The sequence below is a fragment of the Corvus hawaiiensis genome, chromosome 7, assembly GCF_020740725.1.
Source record: "Corvus hawaiiensis isolate bCorHaw1 chromosome 7, bCorHaw1.pri.cur, whole genome shotgun sequence".
NCBI lineage: Eukaryota > Metazoa > Chordata > Aves > Passeriformes > Corvidae > Corvus > Corvus hawaiiensis.
Window position 1 is genome coordinate 21,906,656 of NC_063219.1, and position 20,718 is coordinate 21,927,373.

The window sequence follows — 20,718 nt, forward strand, 5'->3', positions numbered from 1 at the left end:
ATTGTCAGCTCTTCTAGACCTAGCTTCCCACAAAAAGAAGTCTTGACCATAGACTCTCCCATATACTTCAAATTCATGTGGTTGTTAAAACTGAAAATTACCAACAGATGAAAATACCTACCATTGCTAAAGGAATGCTAGAGCAGGTTATTGATATAAATCCTTTTTGAGAACTGTAATTTAAAAAAGCATATTAAAGCTAAAATTGTTCCATTATGTGACTTTTTGTATGTTGCTATTTTAACAAAATAATTTAAATTGATTCAATGACAGAATTTTCAAAACTACAGTCTCAATGACTTATTTTGTTGCTATTTTAGTCAAACTAGAAATTTACCTTTCCAGGCATTTAACAATATTAATTTTCTCACTTGAGAAACCTAAGCCTTAACCAGCTAATTCCCATTTTGGTAGCAGTGCAGTTTCTTTATAGGATAGCTCACCTTCCCCCTTCCATCCCACTGTTGTACTTCTGACAGTGCTTCAGACACCCCATTGTGGGGTAGCTGAATTCTTTACCACTGTCCTTTCAGTGTGTATAAGAGCCCTCTAGTGCTCTCAATAAAAATTCAGTGTTAAGCTAAGTGCAATTTTTGGATCCTCCTCCAAGAAAGGAGATCTGTACAAAACAGACTCTCCCCATAGCAACTTATTTCAGAGACAGTGTTGTTCCCTTTTCCCAAATAATATCTGAAGCTTTAATAATTCTTTTCCTGTTAAAGATTAGCTAAAATGTCTATAATTAATTTCACTTATGCTTCTGAACCACTGCTACAGTAAAGGTTCTAAAAATTTATTTCAGCACATTATGAACCTCCCTCAGCATGAAGAATTTCAAAATAAAACATTTAAACAAAGATCCTTTGGAGGGAGACAGTGTTCATCTACTCTCCACAACTACCTTCATGCTGACCAGTCCACTCTTCCAACCCATCACAGACCAGACAGTCAAATAGAGAGACACCACCTGGTTTATGACTGACCAATGGAGAATTGATCCTGTTTAGACATAGATTCAGTTTAGGAAAGCTCAGGAAAGCTGTCTGCCAATGTGCTGCTACCTGTAGGAACAGGGTTACCTTTTATCCCCTTGAAAAAGTACTTCACTTCTGACTTATTACTACCACTGCTTTAATAAATGTTTTGTTGTTAGTGTATGGTGGGGTTTTTGTCCTCAATACCAAAAAGCCTGCTGCCACCTAGCAGTGGTGAACCCAAGAGGAGGTTGTAGCGAGGTGGGGATCAGTCTCTTTTCCCAAATAAGTGACAGGATGAGGAAATGGCCTCAAGTTGCACTAGGGGAAGTTTAGACTGGATATTGGGAAAAATTTCCTCACTGAAAGGATTGTCAAGCATTGGAATAGGCTGCCCAAGGAAATGGTTGAGTTGTCATACCTGAAGGTATTTAAAAGATGTGGCAGCTGGGGACATGGCTTTGTGGTGGTCTTGGCAGTCCTGAGTTTCTAGTTAGACTCAGCGATCTCTATTGCAGTTGTTTCATTATTTTGTTTAACCATACATCTTTAAATATATTTCCTTCACAATTTTGGCCAAGTTTTAGCCACAATACCAAAGAGCTAGATTGCAACCAGGTTCCAGCTGCATGCTATATTACAACAGTTTTAGAATTTTTAGGATGAGCGTTAGCTTAAGTTCATTATTTCATTTTTTTTAAATTTGGTTTCCACCTTATGCCCCTCTCTCTTTATGCTCATCATGTTTTTGAAAACTTCTTTATAAAACAGAGTCTGGTTTTCTATGGGCTTAAACTACCTCAGCGTAATTGTATGCAGATTCTGCTTCACTCTGAGCTAGACTTTCAGCAATTTTAATCTAGAATTACTAACCTCTGAAGTATGGCCTTCTCTGCTTTTCCCCCTCATTCCTCTGAGCTTTCACCTCATTTATGTAGTTGTTTTTAGACTCTTACCTGATTTTCAGTAGACACTACAAATTCCTGCATATTTGTTAAAGATTCATTAAGGGATCAATATGACTATGGCTTATTGTGGTCATAAATCCTCTCAGGTTTAGCATCATTACCCTTTTTTTTCCAGTTTAAAGCATAATTTTATTTAAAGTCTGATCTATTAGTGTTACACCTTCTATTTAATAGATTCATACAGTGCAGGAGGAAAAACAGACTATATAAATTTCTCAGATGTTTATCAGCAATTTACTTATGTTGAAGTCTAGAACATTCGAAAACATTGTCTAATTTACTTAATCCAAAATCAAAAAATGTTTGCCTTAAAATTATTTACTGTGCATTTGTGACGCTTCTTTCCTTTACAGAAGTTAAATTCATCTAGTTCATCTGAAGGTAGCACAGTTGATATTGGACTTCCTGCAGAGGAACAACCAGAAGCTGAACCTGAAGAAGCCCAGGAGCCAGAGGCCTGCTTCACAGAAGGTATTTGGAACAAAAGTACTAGTAATACTTACTAATAGAATTGCAGAATAATTTTTCTATATAAGTTAAGTATTAAGATTTATGAATCATACTATCCTTTAGTTAGTGTTTAAGTGCTGATTATTAGCAGTAGTACTTTTAGTCCATAATATATTATATGGACACTGATATCACAATTACACTATATATTGGATAAACAGTTAAGAAAACATTTTATCAGAAATGTACCTCTATTTTTAAAGTAAGAAAAATATGGTATTGAAAGTTTAATTTTAGTATGTTACTGTACTTTATGAGTTTAGTTACAATCTCTTAGATAATAAAATAACACACTATTTAAAAATATTCTTCACATATGCCTAAGTGCTTTATAAAGCATAAATTACTAAAACAGCTGTTTAGTGATAAATAAAAACTGCACCTAAATGGTCTTGTGCAAAATGCTAAATGAATCTTCTACAAATTGGCAAAAGGAGAAGCAAGAGCCTTGTGTGCCACCTGGGACAAGAACAGTCTCACCTGGTGGACTCCTTCATCTTTCATTCTTCCTTCTATTGGCCCACAATTCAATAAAACCACAATCTGGTCATAAATGTTTTTCCAGTGGCATTTCCTTGCAAGAAACCTTATGGATGTGTGCCTCTGAAGGAGGTGGGGAAATAAATATTTTTAAAAGAGTAATGTAAGGATACAAATGCCATTTTTGGTATCTGTAAGCAAAGGTAGACTTAGACATTTGAAAATAAATGCTATTGTCAGGTTGGGTTATTTCTGGACATGAAAACAGATCATTCTTTAGAAATTTACATTGAACTTGTAAGAGGTAGTACTGTAACAGTCTAGGATTTGTCAAGGAAAATACCATTATTTTTAACTAGTATTTTTCTACATAAAAGTCAGCAGCTAAATCATAAAAGCTTAAATATATTAGGGGCACAAGTTAGATAAACTAGCTGGTACTGAAAAGCCCAGAATTCAGATAAGAGGCTTAGATTTTTCATGCAATGGATGCAACGTTGTCTGAATTGAGTATCCTGAACAAAAGAAGGTACAGTTTAATATCATTTGTTCATATCTTACTACATAAACCTACCTGACATTTGGATGATTTTGTATATTTTAACACTTACTTTCTATTCTATAATTTGGCTTCATGTTCCATGGGCTTTTATCTTTTTGTGTGCATTGTTGAGCACTTCTTGATAAATGAGAAATTCTTTCTTCTCGCTGGTTCATTAAATTGTAAATTCCAACTGTCTCAATGTTATTTTTTTTTCCTTGAAGTAAAAGAAGGTTATCTAGGTGAAAAATTATTGGTTTTTAACTAAATAGCACAGTAAAGATAGCATTGTATCATTACCAGAATGCATAACCAAAATGAATACAACTCAACAAAGTCTCTTCTTTTTTTCCTCCTCTCATTACATACACTGTTCTAAAGGCTGTGTAAGAAGGTTCAAGTGCTGTCAAGTAAGTATAGAAGAAGGGAGAGGAAAGCAGTGGTGGAACCTCAGGAAAACCTGCTTCAGGATTGTCGAACACAACTGGTTTGAGACTTTCATTGTCTTTATGATTCTCCTCAGTAGTGGAGCTCTGGTAAGTAAAACATGAACAGAATGTTGCCATGTTTTCAGGAGACTCCTTAAAATTGTCTCTTCTAACACTGTTTTAACTTAACACAATTCCATGTCTTCAAATGATAGGACTAAATTTTTATTCAGGCCTTGGGAAAAATAGCAAAAAAAGTCTCTTCTCAACAACATGTAGGAAAAAGAACAGACATAAGTGATTAGAGAGAGCCTAACTCGATTGCTGGAAGTGGCAGTGTACACCACTGTACACCTCAGGTGGACAGGAGCAACACGTGAAGAAGAGAATATACCAAACTTTCTTACTGGAGTTTGCTCTCTCATTTCACTGCTGTTTACAGATGTAGCTCAGGGAAAAGAACTGTCACTGTTGAAGTGTTTGGAACTGTAATGGCATAAACAGTTCACAACACCTTGCAAGGGCCAGGGCTGGATTATGTAGTCCTATAAATGCTGTGTGCTAGAACAGCAAAAAAAGCTAAGACTGTGTGGGGTTTTTTGATTCCTTTCTAAGAATTTATTATTTAGACTTACAATTCAGCTTCTACTGACTCATATTCATGATGGAAGGGACATCTGTAAAAACATGAATTTGCTCTAACAAACATGCAAGGGCAGAATAAAAGGAAGCCAACCATAATACAAATCTACAAAAATAAATGAAATAAACCCTAACAATAATAGGTTTTTTCAAAAATACAAATAATGATGAAGAATAAAGAAATTAGAGATGAATTTTTAAATTAAAGTGAGCCTGGATATATACTGAGGTGAAGTTTCTTAGGCAAACTCTTTGCTTTTAGATAATGTAGAGTATATCTAGCATCTACCCTGGTAGATTTAATTACCCTTTGGCAAATTAACTGCCTACATAATAAAAAAAAACTGTGTTGCAAAATTGTATTATAAGCTCCCAACACTTTAAAAAAACCACTCCCAACACTTTAAAATACTGTTGATACTGTTAGCAGTTTATGATAATACCTATCCCTAGTTTTAACTACATCTCTGAGAATTATTCTGCTTTTGTTTGGTCTAATATCAACACAACCATCAGAAAAACAACTTTTATGCAATACCATGTGACACCTTTCCTGTCATTTAAAACCCTCTAAATAACAAAAAACCTCAAGTCTAAACTATTGAATTTTGGTTCATACAACCAAGTGGAGAAAATCTCCAATGACAAGAATTTAAATGAGAGAAAAGTAGTGGGGGGAGATCTGAAAAAGGTGAATTTCTATTACTATATTAGAGGAAGTATGAGACAAGATCCCATGGTGTTAGTATCTCATGCTTGTGAGCCTAAGGTGTCATTCACAGAATCTTTATTTTGTGAAAATATTTCAAAGACAGTGGATTATCTCTGGAAGTGTGAGACTCTGCTCTCCCTTTAAAGTGTTTTGTGATAGTGAAAAGGTCTCTTTGTATCTGCCAGCCCTGTATCTCAATATTCACCCCAAGAACATGCTCCAGACAAATCTCACTGCCATCACAGCCAGGAAATGTGGCAGGCACAGGCAGGATGCAAGCTGCCTGCAAACCCCTCCCCAGGGCTCTCAGGCAGGGAGCAGACACATTTCTGCTTCCGAGAGCGCTGCTCGCTCAGCCTCTGGCATAATCCCACCTGTACAAATGAAATGACATGTGCTGACTTCCCAGTTTTTAGTGAATATACATGAGTGTCAGGTGCCATGGTGCCTGATCTAAGCAACCAGAATTACACAGATCTTAGCCTGATGTCTGATATACAAACACTAATCATTTGAACTGACACATGTCAAGTGATTCAAAAGCAGGCTGGGTAAAAATGAATTTCAGTATCAATAAATATCCAAATCTTTGCAAGCTAGCAGATCATTCCAGTTCTTTCAGCCTGATAAAATCAGTCAGACACCATAAGAAATAATGGCATAATTGAAATTTGAAAGCAATTAAAGGAAAAAAATTGAAGAATTTATAAAAATCAGGAGCTATTTTTTTTTCAAGTGCCTAAAAATGAGAACACAAAAAGCGTAAATAACATGGAAAGGAGCTCAGAAATTTTATGTATCTCATAAAATTAGAGTAATAAAGCAAGTAATTGATTTAGATAAATAAGTTTTTTAAGAAAGGAAGAACTTATGTTATGATTTATAACTTAAAATTTTCAGGAATCTAGAGGACTTAGAAGGTAGATTGTATTGTCATTGTCTTGAAAATTTTACAGCTATGGCCCTGGATTTTGCAATTGGGTCTACCTACATACAAGCCAAATGACCTCAGTAGGATTCAGGTCAGGCACAACATTTTGCAGAATCAATTCTCTTTGTCACTGTGGAATATGATCTGAGAAGAATAATTCACTATCAGCAATAAATAAATACATTTAAAAAAATCTCTGACCAGCGGAGTGGTTGCTGTGTAAAATCTACTTCTTTCTCCTGTGAGCTGGAAAATATATTTCCATAGGGAAAAAACGAGTATATACTGAGTTATCAGAAAAAGAAGCATCACCTAGAAATTACATACCCTTGGCTTTTCTTGAAGACTATTTCCTTTTTTTGTTGCCTATTTGGTTTGTTGTGTTACTACCTGAAGCATGTGCAGTAACAAAAAAATAACATACCTTTGAATGTTTATACTCACAGGCTTTTGAGGACATATATATTGAACAACGTAAAACTATCAAGACCATGCTGGAATATGCTGACAAGGTCTTCACTTACATCTTCATTCTGGAAATGCTGCTGAAGTGGGTGGCCTATGGCTACCAAACATATTTTACTAATGCCTGGTGCTGGCTGGACTTCCTGATTGTCGATGTATGTTGTGCATTTCCTAAGTGATACTTTTATATTTATCTGATTATTTTTAAAATTAATTTCTCTGCAACCATAATATCTAATAATGCCAACTAGTTTACTTTTCAATTTAAAAGGTAAGGTAGCTGAAAAAATTCCATGTTTCTCTGTCTTTCACTTTATGCTTGCAGCACTGCCTTGCTATACCACAGATTTAAGAAAGACGGGAAATTCTCCCGCTAACAGAAGGAGCTGACATGGTAGTCCCACAGGCAGTTAGAGGCTTTATTCCAACACTGCTGTTGAAAGAGGTCCTGCTGCCCTGTATTCTGGCCTGGGCTTCTCGCTCCCGCCCTCAGACCCACCATTCCTCCTGCTGTGGTCTAGGCTGAATCCAGCATTCAGATGGGTGTCTGATCCACCAGATATCAGACACCCATCTGAATCGAAACACCTTTGGCAAGATAATGAACATCATGTTCACAAGTTTCAGCATATGGATAAATTAGGGCTCCACAAGGAAATCAAGATATATCTCTAGCATTGGTAGTGTGGCTTAATTAGTACTGATGTCCAGTAAATACTACTGAGCTTGCAGCATTCACAGCCATGTTTGAAATCTTTGCTGCAAGGGTTATCTGATAGTTCTAGTTCTACGTTACTGTGCTGTGAAATGGGAGAGAACATTTCTTGATGCATTGATACAATTATGGAGAATTTAAGAATATCCTAAGTATACCCCCTGGGAAAAAACCTCCAAGTGTGCAGGAATGCATACTGTTTCAGCAGTTCATGAATTTCTGTGGGTGAACCTCGAATACTATGTTTTACACAGTTACAAAACCAGAACCAGCCCCTGTATTTTCAAGACAGTAATTTCTGGTAAAACATATACAAAAACCAAGTACTGAACAAACTCAGTTTTAAGATTCTTTTTTGTCCTGGTTTCAATGACTTAGAAATGTACGCTAAATAGACAAAAAGCAAACTTTATAAGAATTTATTGTCCCAAAGTATTGCCAAAAATCCAATGCTTTTTCAATCAAGTGTTGCCATCATACAAGGGCTAATCAGAGCAATTAATTTTCTTCAGCTTTTTTTGGGGGGGATGGTGGGGGGTTTGATGGGTGTTTTCAACATTTTTGATTTGTGTACATTATGGTTTAAATAGATCCAGAATTCAGCTCCACATATACAGATACAGATAACCATGTTTCATACAAAGAAAGTACCCTCTCTTGGAAAACACTTTGTTTTTTAGTATTGGAATTCTCAAAATGGGTACCTAAGTGACACCTACAACAAAAATGTTTGAAGAATCATGCAAGCTGAAGCAGCTGTTCCTTTTCTAAACTAATTTTCTCTAATATTTGACTTTATTTAAATCATAATATCCAAAAAAGCCATCTTGTGAATGTGAGAATTTGCATACATCATTATGTGAAGGTATAGTACATTTTCAAGTGTCTGAATTAGTTCATGACAAATGCTGGATATTTTCTTTAATTTTGCTTTAGATTACAGCAGCTTTAAAGTTTTTAGTAATACGACGAATGTGCTGGAAAAAGAAATTTAGATTTCAAAAGAACAAAGCTATGTGGGTTGCCAGAACTGCTGAAAAGTTCAGAAAAGATATTAACTTTTAAAAGCTAAAAATTTCACATATAATGCTTGTTTTTAAATATGAGCACAGTCCTAGAGTTCTCTTTACCTGATACACTGTTATTTATAATGAAAGAGTACATGAGAACATTATGCTATTTTTGGCCCAATAAATAGTTAAGGAATTAGAACAGCATAATGAGGGAACATTCAGGGGAAATGGGAAACAAACAGAAGGTAATATTTTGGACAGGAGCCATAGCAATTGTGAAGAATGTGGTATCTTGCACTGAGGTAATGTAGGGACATGGAACATATAAAGGCCTGTCAAATTCTTCCACCTATGGAACTGTTCTTCTAAGGTCTTAGAAACAGCATAGTTCAGGTTAATATCAGCTTGTAAAGCACACAATTTCAGCAGTCAGGCAAAAGGATTATCCAGTATAACTGACTGTAGCAAAAATAATCCTATTTACTAATTTTCAGGGGAGCAATGTTGTTCTATAACCCACGTGTCAGTTCAACACAAACTTCAATCATTTCCCTTTATGTTGTGAGCAATCAAATGACATTATCAACCATAATTAGTGATCCCAACAGTATTGTGAAACAAAGAAAAAGTAAGAGCAATACCTAAATTGGTAAAAAGGAGAGATTAATTTAATTCAATTTTTGTGGCTTTAAGTGTCCTCAGATCAGTAGCAAAGGATGAAACTCAGAAATACTAATGTTTCCAGATATCAGTTATCTTATGATATTTTTGTTTGTTTACCTATTCTTCTTTCATATTATTTTTCTTTTTTTTTTTTTTTTTTACCTGAAAGACTCCCTATTCCTGAAGAAAGTGATCCAAAATTAGAATCTTCTAACGAAGTGTATATCTCACATCTATGGTATGTAAAGTAGAATGTACAGTATAATAATTTTTACTTTCCTGTTTTCATATAGGTCTCTTTGGTTAGCTTAACAGCAAATGCATTGGGTTACTCTGAACTTGGTGCCATTAAGTCCCTTAGGACACTAAGAGCTTTGAGACCTCTAAGAGCTTTGTCACGATTTGAAGGCATGAGGGTAAGACAACATGAAAGAATCTGAAACTATGCATGCATAGAAAGAATACATGCATGCACAACAAGGAATGACAAGTCCATGCAGAAGGGCTGCACTACCTTTTTATCGCATATCTTTTACTAACAGATAAGCAAAAAGCTTCATCAATTCACCTGAATCCATATGCAGTATCACATAGAACTTACATTTATTAAGGTTACTTTACTTTCTAGCCAATCTCAGGAGTTTTTCATATGAGTCTTTGAAACCGCCAACCATGAACTCTCTTAACAGTCTTAATAATAAATAAAATGTAACAAAATTTTATTTGTTTTTTTACTGATAAACATATCACAATATTTATACAGGACTCTAATTTAGCATTAGTTAACAAAGATATTTTCTGATAGAAATTGAAATTCTTCATTTTTCATTATATTTTATAAGCCCCCTTTCATCTAACCCCACTGAATTTTATTAGATGATACTACAGATATATTCATACCCACTAGTGGTTTAAATCTATTTCTGAGTTTGGCTGACTTAAAAAAGCAAATCAAGTTCTTTGATTCCTGTATGAAGTTATTTTTTTTGTAAGGTAAATGCTTTTGTATTTCAACTAATCTCTATTCAATATTCAATACAATGTATACAAGGTTATTTCTTGCTACTCTGAATAATTTAGAGACCCTGCTTACTATTCATCTCACTCAAGAAGGCATTTTGACTTATTTTTTCATTTGTTTATACCTTCTGTTCCTTAAAGCCACTGAATACAAACTAACTCTATATGCATGTCAATGAAATATGCTTTAAGAGAATGCTTTTTCCTGCATCATAGAAACATAAGAGGAAACAATGCAAAATCTTTAGAAAAAAATCCAAGATTAATGAAGTCAAACCGAGGCTTTGAATTCTTTTCCTGAAATTGTATTCAGCAGACTACCTATCTCTACTTCAGAATGCAGCAGAAAATACATTGCTAACCAATAATTACTAGATTTAAATTTCAGCCTCATGCAGCAAATTGACTTTTAACAGTTTTCTCTTTATTTGAAACTCATGAACTGATATTCAAGAGGGTAAGAGCTGGTCAAGTACTACATAATATGCAACTATTTGATTTAGCCATTTTCTCTTTGTCTTTCTTTGTACATACTGTTCATGAACATTCAGGTAAATGTATGTGGTTTTGTGCAGAGAAATGTTGGGAAACTGCTGTCAGCTTTACTTTTTAAATTATGTTCTGGTCAGCTGCAGGAGGACTGGGAGACCAGTACAGATATTATGCAGGGAGGAAAAAAATGCAGCTCTTAAAAAGATATTGGAAGACAAGGTCATTTCTAGAAAGATGTCAAAATTGATTGCCAAATGTTTTATTTCATTTTTCTGTATCTTTACGTGATTGCCTTAGTAAATTTTCCACTTACAAGATTTAGGATATTCATGCATAAAGAAGCTGTTATTAAGGTACCTGTTATTTGAAATCTATTTACTGCTTTCCCCTATTGCTTGCTGAATAACTATGAAACTCTGCCAGAAGCCCAATCATATGATAGAATTTCAGCTACACAACATTAATAATTAATGAGCAATTTACTTTGTAGGAATCACAGACAAGCTTGGAAAAGCCAATAGGCTTCAGCTCTGTCCTCCAATATTAATGGTAGTCAATGAAGTATCTGATTCCAGTCACTTTTCAGATTTGACTGGCCAAATATATATAGGCCTTATGGTTACTACATGCACTTCTGAAATAGCGGTTTTTTCCAAAGCACTTGGCAAGTATTCAAAACAGCTCACTGACAGTTGTTGGCATTACTTTATGAATGACTCACGAACAGTAAAACATTCAAATAATAAATAATTGACCAGCTCATAAGACTGTAGTCAAATTGCAGTCTTCTCAGAAACTGAGTTCATTACATAAGAATTCATAAAAAGAGATTCTTTTTTCTGCCTGCAGAAAGTAAAAATAAATCAGCCCTCTTTGCTTTCTTATATTGCCCATATCTACACTGAGCTGTGATAAAACAGAGATTTTATTCAGCATGTATTTAAATTTTACTGTTTACCCATGTTCAAAACTGTGCAAATTTTGCATTGAAAATGTAGAATATCTTAAGTGTTCCACAAGAGGCTGTATATATAAAAGGCTCTGGATCATTTTGTAAAACAATTTGCCAAGTACTCGCTACTTTAATTCAGTCAATGTTTTTCTTTAGTAAGTATTCCATGAATAGGAAGAATGCAGCATTTTACACAGTCAGTAAATGCTAATGACTATTTTGTTATGCCTAAATATGAAACACACTTCAGATTTTAAGCTACGTTCTTAGAAGTCTTCAGCTATCCTCTTTAGTTACAACTTAATTTTATAATTATGCTGTTTCATAAATGGGATAAATTCTCTCTTTCCAAAGTAAATATAAGATACATGAATCACCTGTACCAAAATAGGGTACAAGTGATCCATAGCCTGTGCTTGCCTTAAGCACAGAAGTGAATTTTGCCCTATTAAAGGCATTTAGAATATCTGCTAGTATACTGAATTCTGAGAAATTTTCATACTTTCTATATTGAATCTCAAAACCGACTCCACCCAGATGCTGGAAGGCAAAGTAAAGGATTGCTTTAATTTAATTTAAATTTCTGTCTTAGGGTTTATATTCTCATCTCAATTAGTGTATGTACTAAGCAGAAGTAGCTGCAAACTGAGATTTGAATATACCCATTGCTTTTTGTTTAGCTTTTTAGTACTCGCAGTATAATGCTTTTGCGCTAGTTCTGAATTGGTATGCTACTTGAAAATATAGAATACTGAGTACACTTGCTTTGCTGAGTTAGAGAATTAAGTTACAATAAAGCATGCATTTGTGTCTAATTTCACAAAATAAAGCATGTCATGCTGTGCTTGATTTATTAGAGAAATAGTAGAAGGCAGTGAACAATCTGAAATCCACTTGCACTTTCAGTTTTGCATGCCTTATGCATATTTCTGGCTGATGGCTTTAAACATTTACTGTATTTCAAATTTCCAGTCCAATTTAATAACTTTTAAAATTAAATTAGAGCATTTGATGTCTTAAATATCCTCTAAAATTCAATGGCTATTCCTTAAGATTCCCTTACCAGGAAAGTGACAATGAGGCATTTTCAAGAGTACTCAAAACTTCATTAGTACGAAAGAAACATTCCTCATATAATTGAGTTATAAAACATAGCATCAAGTGTCTGTCATTACAGATTCACAACTAATAACAGGCTATATATTTCTATTTCATTTAGGATGCATTTCAGCTTGGATGGGGTGGACCACTTGTTCCTCCCCTAATCTGTATTATGGGTACAGTATTTCCCCCTTTTCTACCCTTAATGAGTACACTCTGACTAATCACTACATTGTATATTAAGGGTTACGAGGAGAGACAACCTTATCTGCAAATCCCAGTACCGGCAAAAGTAGATTCTATATATCCATCCTACATTGCTTCTCAATTGGTTTAAGTCTTTGGAAATAATTCCTTGAAATTTTGATGTTAAAGAAAAAACATGAAAATGAGCAAATTAGTTTTGTTTTTTAGAGTTTCTGGAGGTTTTTTTGCAGGAGAAAGGTACCTCAGCTATTTTAAGATTTTCAGTTGCTTTTTTAACTGAGATAGAAGTTGGCTTTGTTTAAAAATTTCAATCTGGCTTTTATATTGTTTTGGAAAGATCTATGCTTTATCCTGTTACTCAATTTATAGCTATATATTCAAAATAACCTGTAGAAAGTTTTGAACATTACTCATAATACATCAAACACATTCCAGAATACTGTGATCTGAATAATCACAACTACAGATATTGATATAATTGCAGTTCAAGTTTTTGCATAATTTTAAACACCCTATATGTTACATTAAGTAAATCACTCCAAGTGTACACACACAACAGATAACATATAACATCCCCTCTTGGAATATGAATTCAGTCTCCTTTGGCCTGTGTTGGAAACCAGTTTTTGTAATTTTTTTTATAAAATGCCAGTAAGAGTATTATCTTTCTTTTTTTTCCAGATTTGTATTTGTTGTATCTTACAGAAAACTCTTACTGTTAGGATCAAAATTTAATGAAATTTGAATGGGATACATAATATAGTTTGCATTTTAATTGAAAACATTAAAGGGCGTGTAAAAGTCGACAACATTTCATTAATGCAACAAGGAGGGCAAAAAGTTGGGGCTTTTTTAACTGCATCCAGTGAAATATGAAGATACTATTCCCACATCAAGTAACTACTATGTTTTCATGCTCATGTCTCTTTACAATATATACCAGGTCTTCTCAAACAAGTGGAGCCATGTGATTTATTGCTTGGCAGATAATTATTGTATTTTATCATACAGTGTGTTAAATTATGTCTTTTCTTCTACATTGTCTTCAAAAGTACTTTTTGCATACTTGATTTCTGGTGAGAAACAGAATCAGGCTGCTCCAATACCTCCAGTCTTCTGTTAAATCCAACAGTGTAGCTCTCTTTAAATAGACTGTTAACATGAATAACAAAGGCATGTGTTTCTACTTTAAACAAGTTAAACTTCCTTATAAAAGCTAGAACAGAACTGCAGAATCACGTAGTTGAACACCTCCGCTAACAATTGTGGCATTCCAAGATACAAACTCACCACACAATAGCGTAAAATTTCTCCAGCACCAAGTGTTATAAAAACAGTTTGTGCATTGTTTGAGAAAGTATTTTGCTTCCTTTGAAGATAAAATTCACTATCAGAAGCATTCTTCAGTCATGTGCACTTGTCCAGTAACAGTTACAGAAAAGTAGAAAATACAGTAATTGGCTTATTCAGGGACTGATTTTCTCCTCCTCTGAGATCTTTTATCCCTTACTTCAGTTTTATTTGTCCATTACTGTTCAGGTTAAGATTTACTTGTAACTCCTTGACAGGTCTCTTTGGTTCTTTCCACCTGCCTGCCTTTGCATATTCTCAGTTAAATCCAACTTTTTTTTTACTATCACTGCTTGAAATGGTAGTTTTCTAACAATCTTCATGGTATATTCCCAGTACAGTCTTTATTTTACTCAAAAAATTGAAGACATTGTGGTAAATAATTTTTTAATTGGTTCAGACGAGGTGCTTCTCATGCCTAACACTGCAAAATGCATTCATTGTTTCTTTCAGGAAACAACCTTTCTTGCTTTTTAAAAAATTGATCTAAATAATTGTATAGTCCCACCATCATAATTTACTTCTACAAACTTTTGGTTTCCTAAATTTTTAGTGATCATGACTTAAAGATAAGCATTAGTTTGCTAGAATAAAAGTTTTTTTTATTTTTTCAAATTTCTTACAACTTTTCTAAACATTTTTCTAAATGTTATTTAATTCTGGCCTTACATAATCCTGGGTCATATCATTAAGAATAAAATACATGCATGGACATAGAATTAGGGCAAACTGTAGCAAAGGTGGAAACTAGTTTTTTACTACATACCTCTTAATGGCAAAGCCAAACTCTTCTCAGATGTGCTCAGTGGTAACAAGAGAACAGCTGTAAGTTGGGTTATGTGAAATTCTTAATTGATAGAAGGGGTTTAGGGAGGTTTGTGGTTTAATTTTTTTCATTTGGGGGGTGGGGGCATTTGATTTTCATTTTGGTGGGGATTTTTTTTTTTTTTTTTTTTTTGGGTCAGGTAAATACTGGAACAATGGAATGTAGTTAGTGGATTATAGATCATACATTCATACCAACATGGTGCATCACTCTGATTTCTATTTGTGGGACAAACTTAGGAAAATTAGTTTCTTGCAAGAAATCCATTCAGATAAAATAGAGGAGTAATTAATTGAAAATGAGAAAGTTTTAATTACTTGGATTAATCTGCATTTTTAGGTTCCTAGAATCTAAAAATTCTCCTGATTCCTCTCTAACCATTATTTGGATCATGTCAAGTAGGTTGCACTTTCTCTCATAGACATACTTAATTTTCATCCACTGCTGTCTCTATAGCCGGTTCATAGCTGATCACCAAGCATATGCAGCATGCTTCTTCCCAGGGTACCATTCCAAGCTATTCAATGAGAAAACATGTCGTTTTGAGGTAAAAGGATTATTGCAATCTCTCTCTCCCTCAATTCCTTCTCTCTCTTTCTTCCTTTCACTTTCTGTCCTCATCTGCTAGACTGCAATATCACATACGTTTATTACCTGATCTAAACATTGATAAAATGGGATAATTTTTTGTTATTATCTGTGAGTAAAATTCCCATCTACAGTACTTCTGTGGCAATATATGTATAATTTATCCCTTCAACATAAAGAACTTTAATCCTTAGGTAGTCATTGTGTGAATCGACAGGTAACCAGGGTGACCACCAAAACACAGCTGAAATGCAACGAGTAAACTTTTTTCATTACCTTGTGAACAATGCTGGGAGGCAGAGACACATGGGGACGCTGGCTCCTTTAGGATTACTTCATCCTTGTGGGGACAGCAGGGCTCGCAGCCTGCCCCAATACATGAAAGGACTTCGCGCATGCGCAGCTTATCACAAAGCTGTGCTTTTATGATCTCTCTCTGTCTCCCAGCAGGAGGCTCAAGCATGTCTGTGAGAGTGTATTATCTCTACACAGGAATTCTACTTCTCAAAACAGGCAGAGGATAAACAACACTAGGCCTAATAAATGGAATTTTCCCACACTGGCATGCTTAGCATTCCCAGCTGCAAGTTCACTTTGAGAGAAACTATTCCCTCCTCACCAAATCTTCCAATTTTAACCTTTCCCTCCCAACAGCCATACATCTTCAATCCAGCTCCATGTATACAGTCAGATGAGACAGGGTATCTCATGTGGTTATATTTTTCCTGTACTGCATCACCAGTTATCTTCCTTCATGAGCACCTCCAAACTTCACACTAAGCAACTGTGGCAGAGATCCCAGAGCCTCTACTGAGGGTCAGTCTTAATCCTCGGCACTGGGCTGTGTTTTAATTCCGTCTGCTGGCCCACAGGTCCACTACCTCCATTGGTTTTGTGACAAACACTTTCCACTGGCTTAGCTGCTCCTAAATTAAGGCCCATAACCATTTCCTCCATCCCATTGACTTTCTGCTGTGTTATGACTTGTAGAACTGCCCCCTCTAACTTCGGAGAAAGGCAGTTTCCATGATCAGTTTTATGGTACCAGGGAGAACAGAAAGCCATTATAACAGAAGCAGATAGTGCTAATCTTTTTGATTCAGGGATGGGCTTTCTTCATGGTCTGCCTCAGATGCTCTTTTGATCCCCTGACTGGGATAGTTATTGTATGTTTACATACAGTTACTATGTCCTTTCCTCCCTTGCCTCAACTCTCCCACAGTTTAAGAGAGAATACACCTGTCTGTGGCTTGATACCCACTTGGTCAAGTCAGTGTGGTTTCAGAATCTTCTAGACTTCCTTGTGTACTGTCCCCCAGGTCCTTCACTATGAGCACATGCTAAATTCAGATCCCGTATGTCACCTGCACCTCCATCCATGTCCATTCATGGCATACCTCCTGCGCATTCCAGCAATCTTACCTATGTGCTGCACCAAGAATCTAAGCCAATGTCTCCTTGCTCATTTCTCCATCTTTCAGTGCAAATGTTCTCTCTGGCAGCTCTTTGGGAACTTCTCCTATTTAAGCATAAAATTATGAAGTTGACACATTCCAAGTGGAGGCAAATAAAGTACTTTTTAATTTTAAGTAGAAAGAGTGTTCCAGACACAGTTCTATAATCTCCCTTTCCATCCCAAAGATGATTACTTCCTCCTCATTTGCATCAGGAACAGAGTTTGGAACTTCTTCACAGAATCTGCAAAAGTTATGGGAGAAGTGGATAAGTACTACTAAGATTTTTCCTTGTTTGTTTACAGATTTCAGGAGGCCCTGATATATCCATTACTCAGCTCCAATGTAGGAATTCCTGGAAATTCTGTGGTGGCTGAGGTGCCAGGATCTACGGAAAATACTCTCCTCTGGCAACTAAAATACATTCATATCTCACTATGTGTTCAGCTATGTCTGCCACAGCAGGGCTCAATCTAGTACAGCTTCCTTATATTCTATTGATACAGCAGGGATAAGCTGGTGTTTTGTACAATCCTTATTCTGCACATATGAGCAGTTCCGATAAAAAACCTGATTTTTGGTCCAGTTTTGGTGTTTTTTGGAGAGTTTTCCAAAAGAAGATACAAACAGCAACCATGAAAAACAACTGGACTACTAATTTGTCTTGACATAAAGTCATATTGGCCAAAAGATAGGACATACAACTAGTATTGCTGTAATTCTTTTATCTTATGCATAAATCTGATATTGGAAGATAAATCTTACAGAAATTTAAACATGAAAAATTGTGTAGATATATGAAATACTGCCTTCTTCTAGAGGAGACATGGTTTCCCACAATGACTTTTTTTTTTCCCCTGGATGAATGTTGACTGGAAATGTAAAATAGTCTAGAGACCCTTCATCTTTTTAGGCATCAAGTGTTGCTTCTCACTTGTTTCTTATTGCTGTTGCACCTACCTGAAGCTGTAGGAAGGTGAACAAGCAGAATCAACTTGGGCTGTTGCAGCTTTGCTCACTGGAGTCAGCCTGACCAGCAACATCCCAGGCTTGAGAAAATGCATAGGTAATTTATAAAACCAAACAAACACCTATGCAAACATCTTTTTCCAATTTACTGGCATTATATTCTGTATCAAGAAATAACAAAAAATAGGCCCAAGAGAATCGCTCCATTTAAAATAAAAAATGCATTTTGAATCAAGATTTAAAGAGCAAATAAAAATAAGAGCTGTAGTTGCCAACATTCTTTTAACCTTCTACAGACTCTTTCCAACAAGATGAGAATGACAATTTTTATTTGCTCAATTAATGCATTAAGAAATGCTAATTAACCTCTTTTCTGCTTTCAGTTCACTTTTCAATTGGTTCTCCCTTTCTTCTGTCCACTTGCTGTAGCTTATGTGTGTAGGTGTTGTCTGTGTATGCATGGGTGCTATCCTGGATATGTATTAGGTTAATGTCCTTGTTATCCTGAGATACCTCAGCTAATTCCTAAAGCAAATACAAAGGAAAAAAAAAAAAAAAAAAAGTAAACCAGAAAAATGCTGTTAAGGCAATCACTTCCAACTGTATGTGTTGAAGAAATTAAAGACTTCTTCCTAAGGAGGACTTTACAGTCAGATGAGCATCTGACCAACATGTAAAAATACAGTTTCCACTGCTGGGGAAAAAAAATCAAACAGAAAAAAGTGCAAACAGAAAACAACTTCTGAAAGTTTTAATTTTCTTTTCTTCTTTTCTTAAAAAACCTTCCAGGGGGACTGGATAGCTCAAGGGGTTGGTAATAGGATACAGAGCCTTTCATCTCTAGGTCACCAGTTCGCATCCAGGCCAGGTCAGTAGTGACCAAAAATTGTTACCATTTGATGGGTTTTCAGTGACCTATATGAAGTAAGTTGTTGGAAGCATTGTTGGAACAATTGCCGGAAGCTGTTCTCTTTTCATCCAAGAAGATGTGGCTTATCTTTTCATAGTCTCAGTGGTGAGACTGCATTACCTGTTCATCTAAAGATGCAAGAAACACTGATGCTTTTTGTAGAAATCTTTTTTTCTACAACTATTATCAATTCATAATTGTTGTAACAGTTATTGTTGCTGTTAGTATTCTGCTGCCTGTTCTGGATCTGTGCTATGGTTCAATGGATGTCAGGGTTGTTATAAAAGTAACTGCTACAGGCACTCAATTCATGCAAAACCATTCTTTGTGTGAGCAGAGGTAACCTTAACTTATTTGAGTTGCAGAACTAAATTCCCATCTTTCTTTCTTGACATCTTTATTTTCAGGTTTTTCATCAAGACTAAACAGAGGAATTCAATCAGTGTAACACATCTGGAACATTTTTATGAGTGGGGAGAAAAAGAGATAAGACAAGCACTAGCTGGCCTAGAATTTCAAAGCAGCAATAGCCTAATACAGTGTCATAGATCAGGTCAGACTTGGAACAAATTTCAGAATTTCTAATTCCATTTCTAATTTTTATGTTGTTCTCAGTTCCATGAAGCTAAGTAGCAACAGATTTATCACTGGGATCTTTTAATCACCAAAACCACAAGATATTAAAAAAAAAAAAAAAAGAATTACTAAATTTTTTTTTTAAATCATGGTTTTATAAAAGATAAGGATTATTCTGTTACAGGAAGGTCCCATTTCTACTGTCTGGCAATGGAGGAGACCCTTCTAATTGAAAAGAAAATAAGAAAATATGGCCTGGAAATAACATTTCTACCTAAGATCTCTAAACAGGTTCTAACTCCTGGCCATAACATTTGGGAGGAGGAGGGGAGGAGGGTGCTGAGTGACGAATAACACAACCACAATATTCCACTTTCAAAGACCTTCCAGAGGCTGTGAAATACAGGTAGTAAGATTGAGCAGTTCTAAGCTTGCTCACAACTATGTTGGTAGTGGGGAGGATGCATCTGTATCGTAGGGGAAAAAAGATGGACTAAGACAACTTAATATATTCCACTATCCATGCCAATCTTTTCCTGCCTTGCTGCAGGACTTAGATGACCAAGAATCAGAGCCCTGCTTTATATTTTATTTTACCTTCCTACCAGGTCCCAAAAGTTTACAGAAGAAAAAATGTAAAATTTAAAATAAAACATAACTTGTAAATGAGAATCTGGAATTGGATACTTAAGGAAAAACAATTTCTCATCACAAAAGTTTTGATAGGTCTGACAGACACGTGATTAATTACTGTAATATCAGAACAATACACCTTTAATCTACATCAGGTTTATTGACATTTTGCCTGCAAGTGTCTGAGAAGGCAACCCCCCCAAAAGTAATTAAAAATGCAAAATCGGAAGTCCTAAATACATACTTTTTTAGATAAATGAAGGGTATTGCTAACTTAATACATGAAAAAACAAGACTGGAGCTTGAAATAAATTATGTTGATTCAAGTAGAAACATACTGCAAACCTGTCTTGCTTTCATATACAAAGAAATTAATCTTTGTTATAATCTTGCATGGAACAATAAGGCAATAAAGTTCTGTATTTAATTCGCGCATAATTCTTATATGTAGAGCTTAGTTTCTAGATTCATGGCATTTGTGTTCTCAGCTTGAATTTCAGAACTCTGTTGATCAAATCTACAGGTTGCCATTTTGCTTTAAACATTTTTTAAGCTATGATTTCATGCATTTTTAGAACTTTATTATGTCTATATTTTT

General features: G+C 35.2%; 1 protein-coding gene and 1 long non-coding RNA gene across 3 annotated transcripts in view; one reads left to right on the forward strand and one right to left on the reverse strand.

Moving 5' to 3' along the window:
• Positions 1 to 20,718, forward strand: part of LOC125328652 (sodium channel protein type 1 subunit alpha) — a 93,027-nt gene that overhangs the window by 58,397 nt on the left and 13,912 nt on the right. For both annotated transcript variants that reach the window (XM_048309640.1, XM_048309642.1), the window contains exons 19-22: positions 2,296 to 2,413; positions 3,855 to 4,009; positions 6,633 to 6,806; positions 9,336 to 9,458. In XM_048309640.1, the coding sequence (XP_048165597.1) occupies positions 2,296 to 2,413; positions 3,855 to 4,009; positions 6,633 to 6,806; positions 9,336 to 9,458 (570 nt within the window). The remainder of the gene's footprint in view (positions 1 to 2,295; positions 2,414 to 3,854; positions 4,010 to 6,632; positions 6,807 to 9,335; positions 9,459 to 20,718) is intronic.
• Positions 9,752 to 15,944, reverse strand: LOC125328656. Its single transcript, XR_007204798.1, has 3 exons — positions 15,855 to 15,944; positions 15,418 to 15,507; positions 9,752 to 13,966 (listed from the first exon to the last, which is right to left on the reverse strand). It is a non-coding gene; the product is annotated as an uncharacterized LOC125328656 (long non-coding RNA).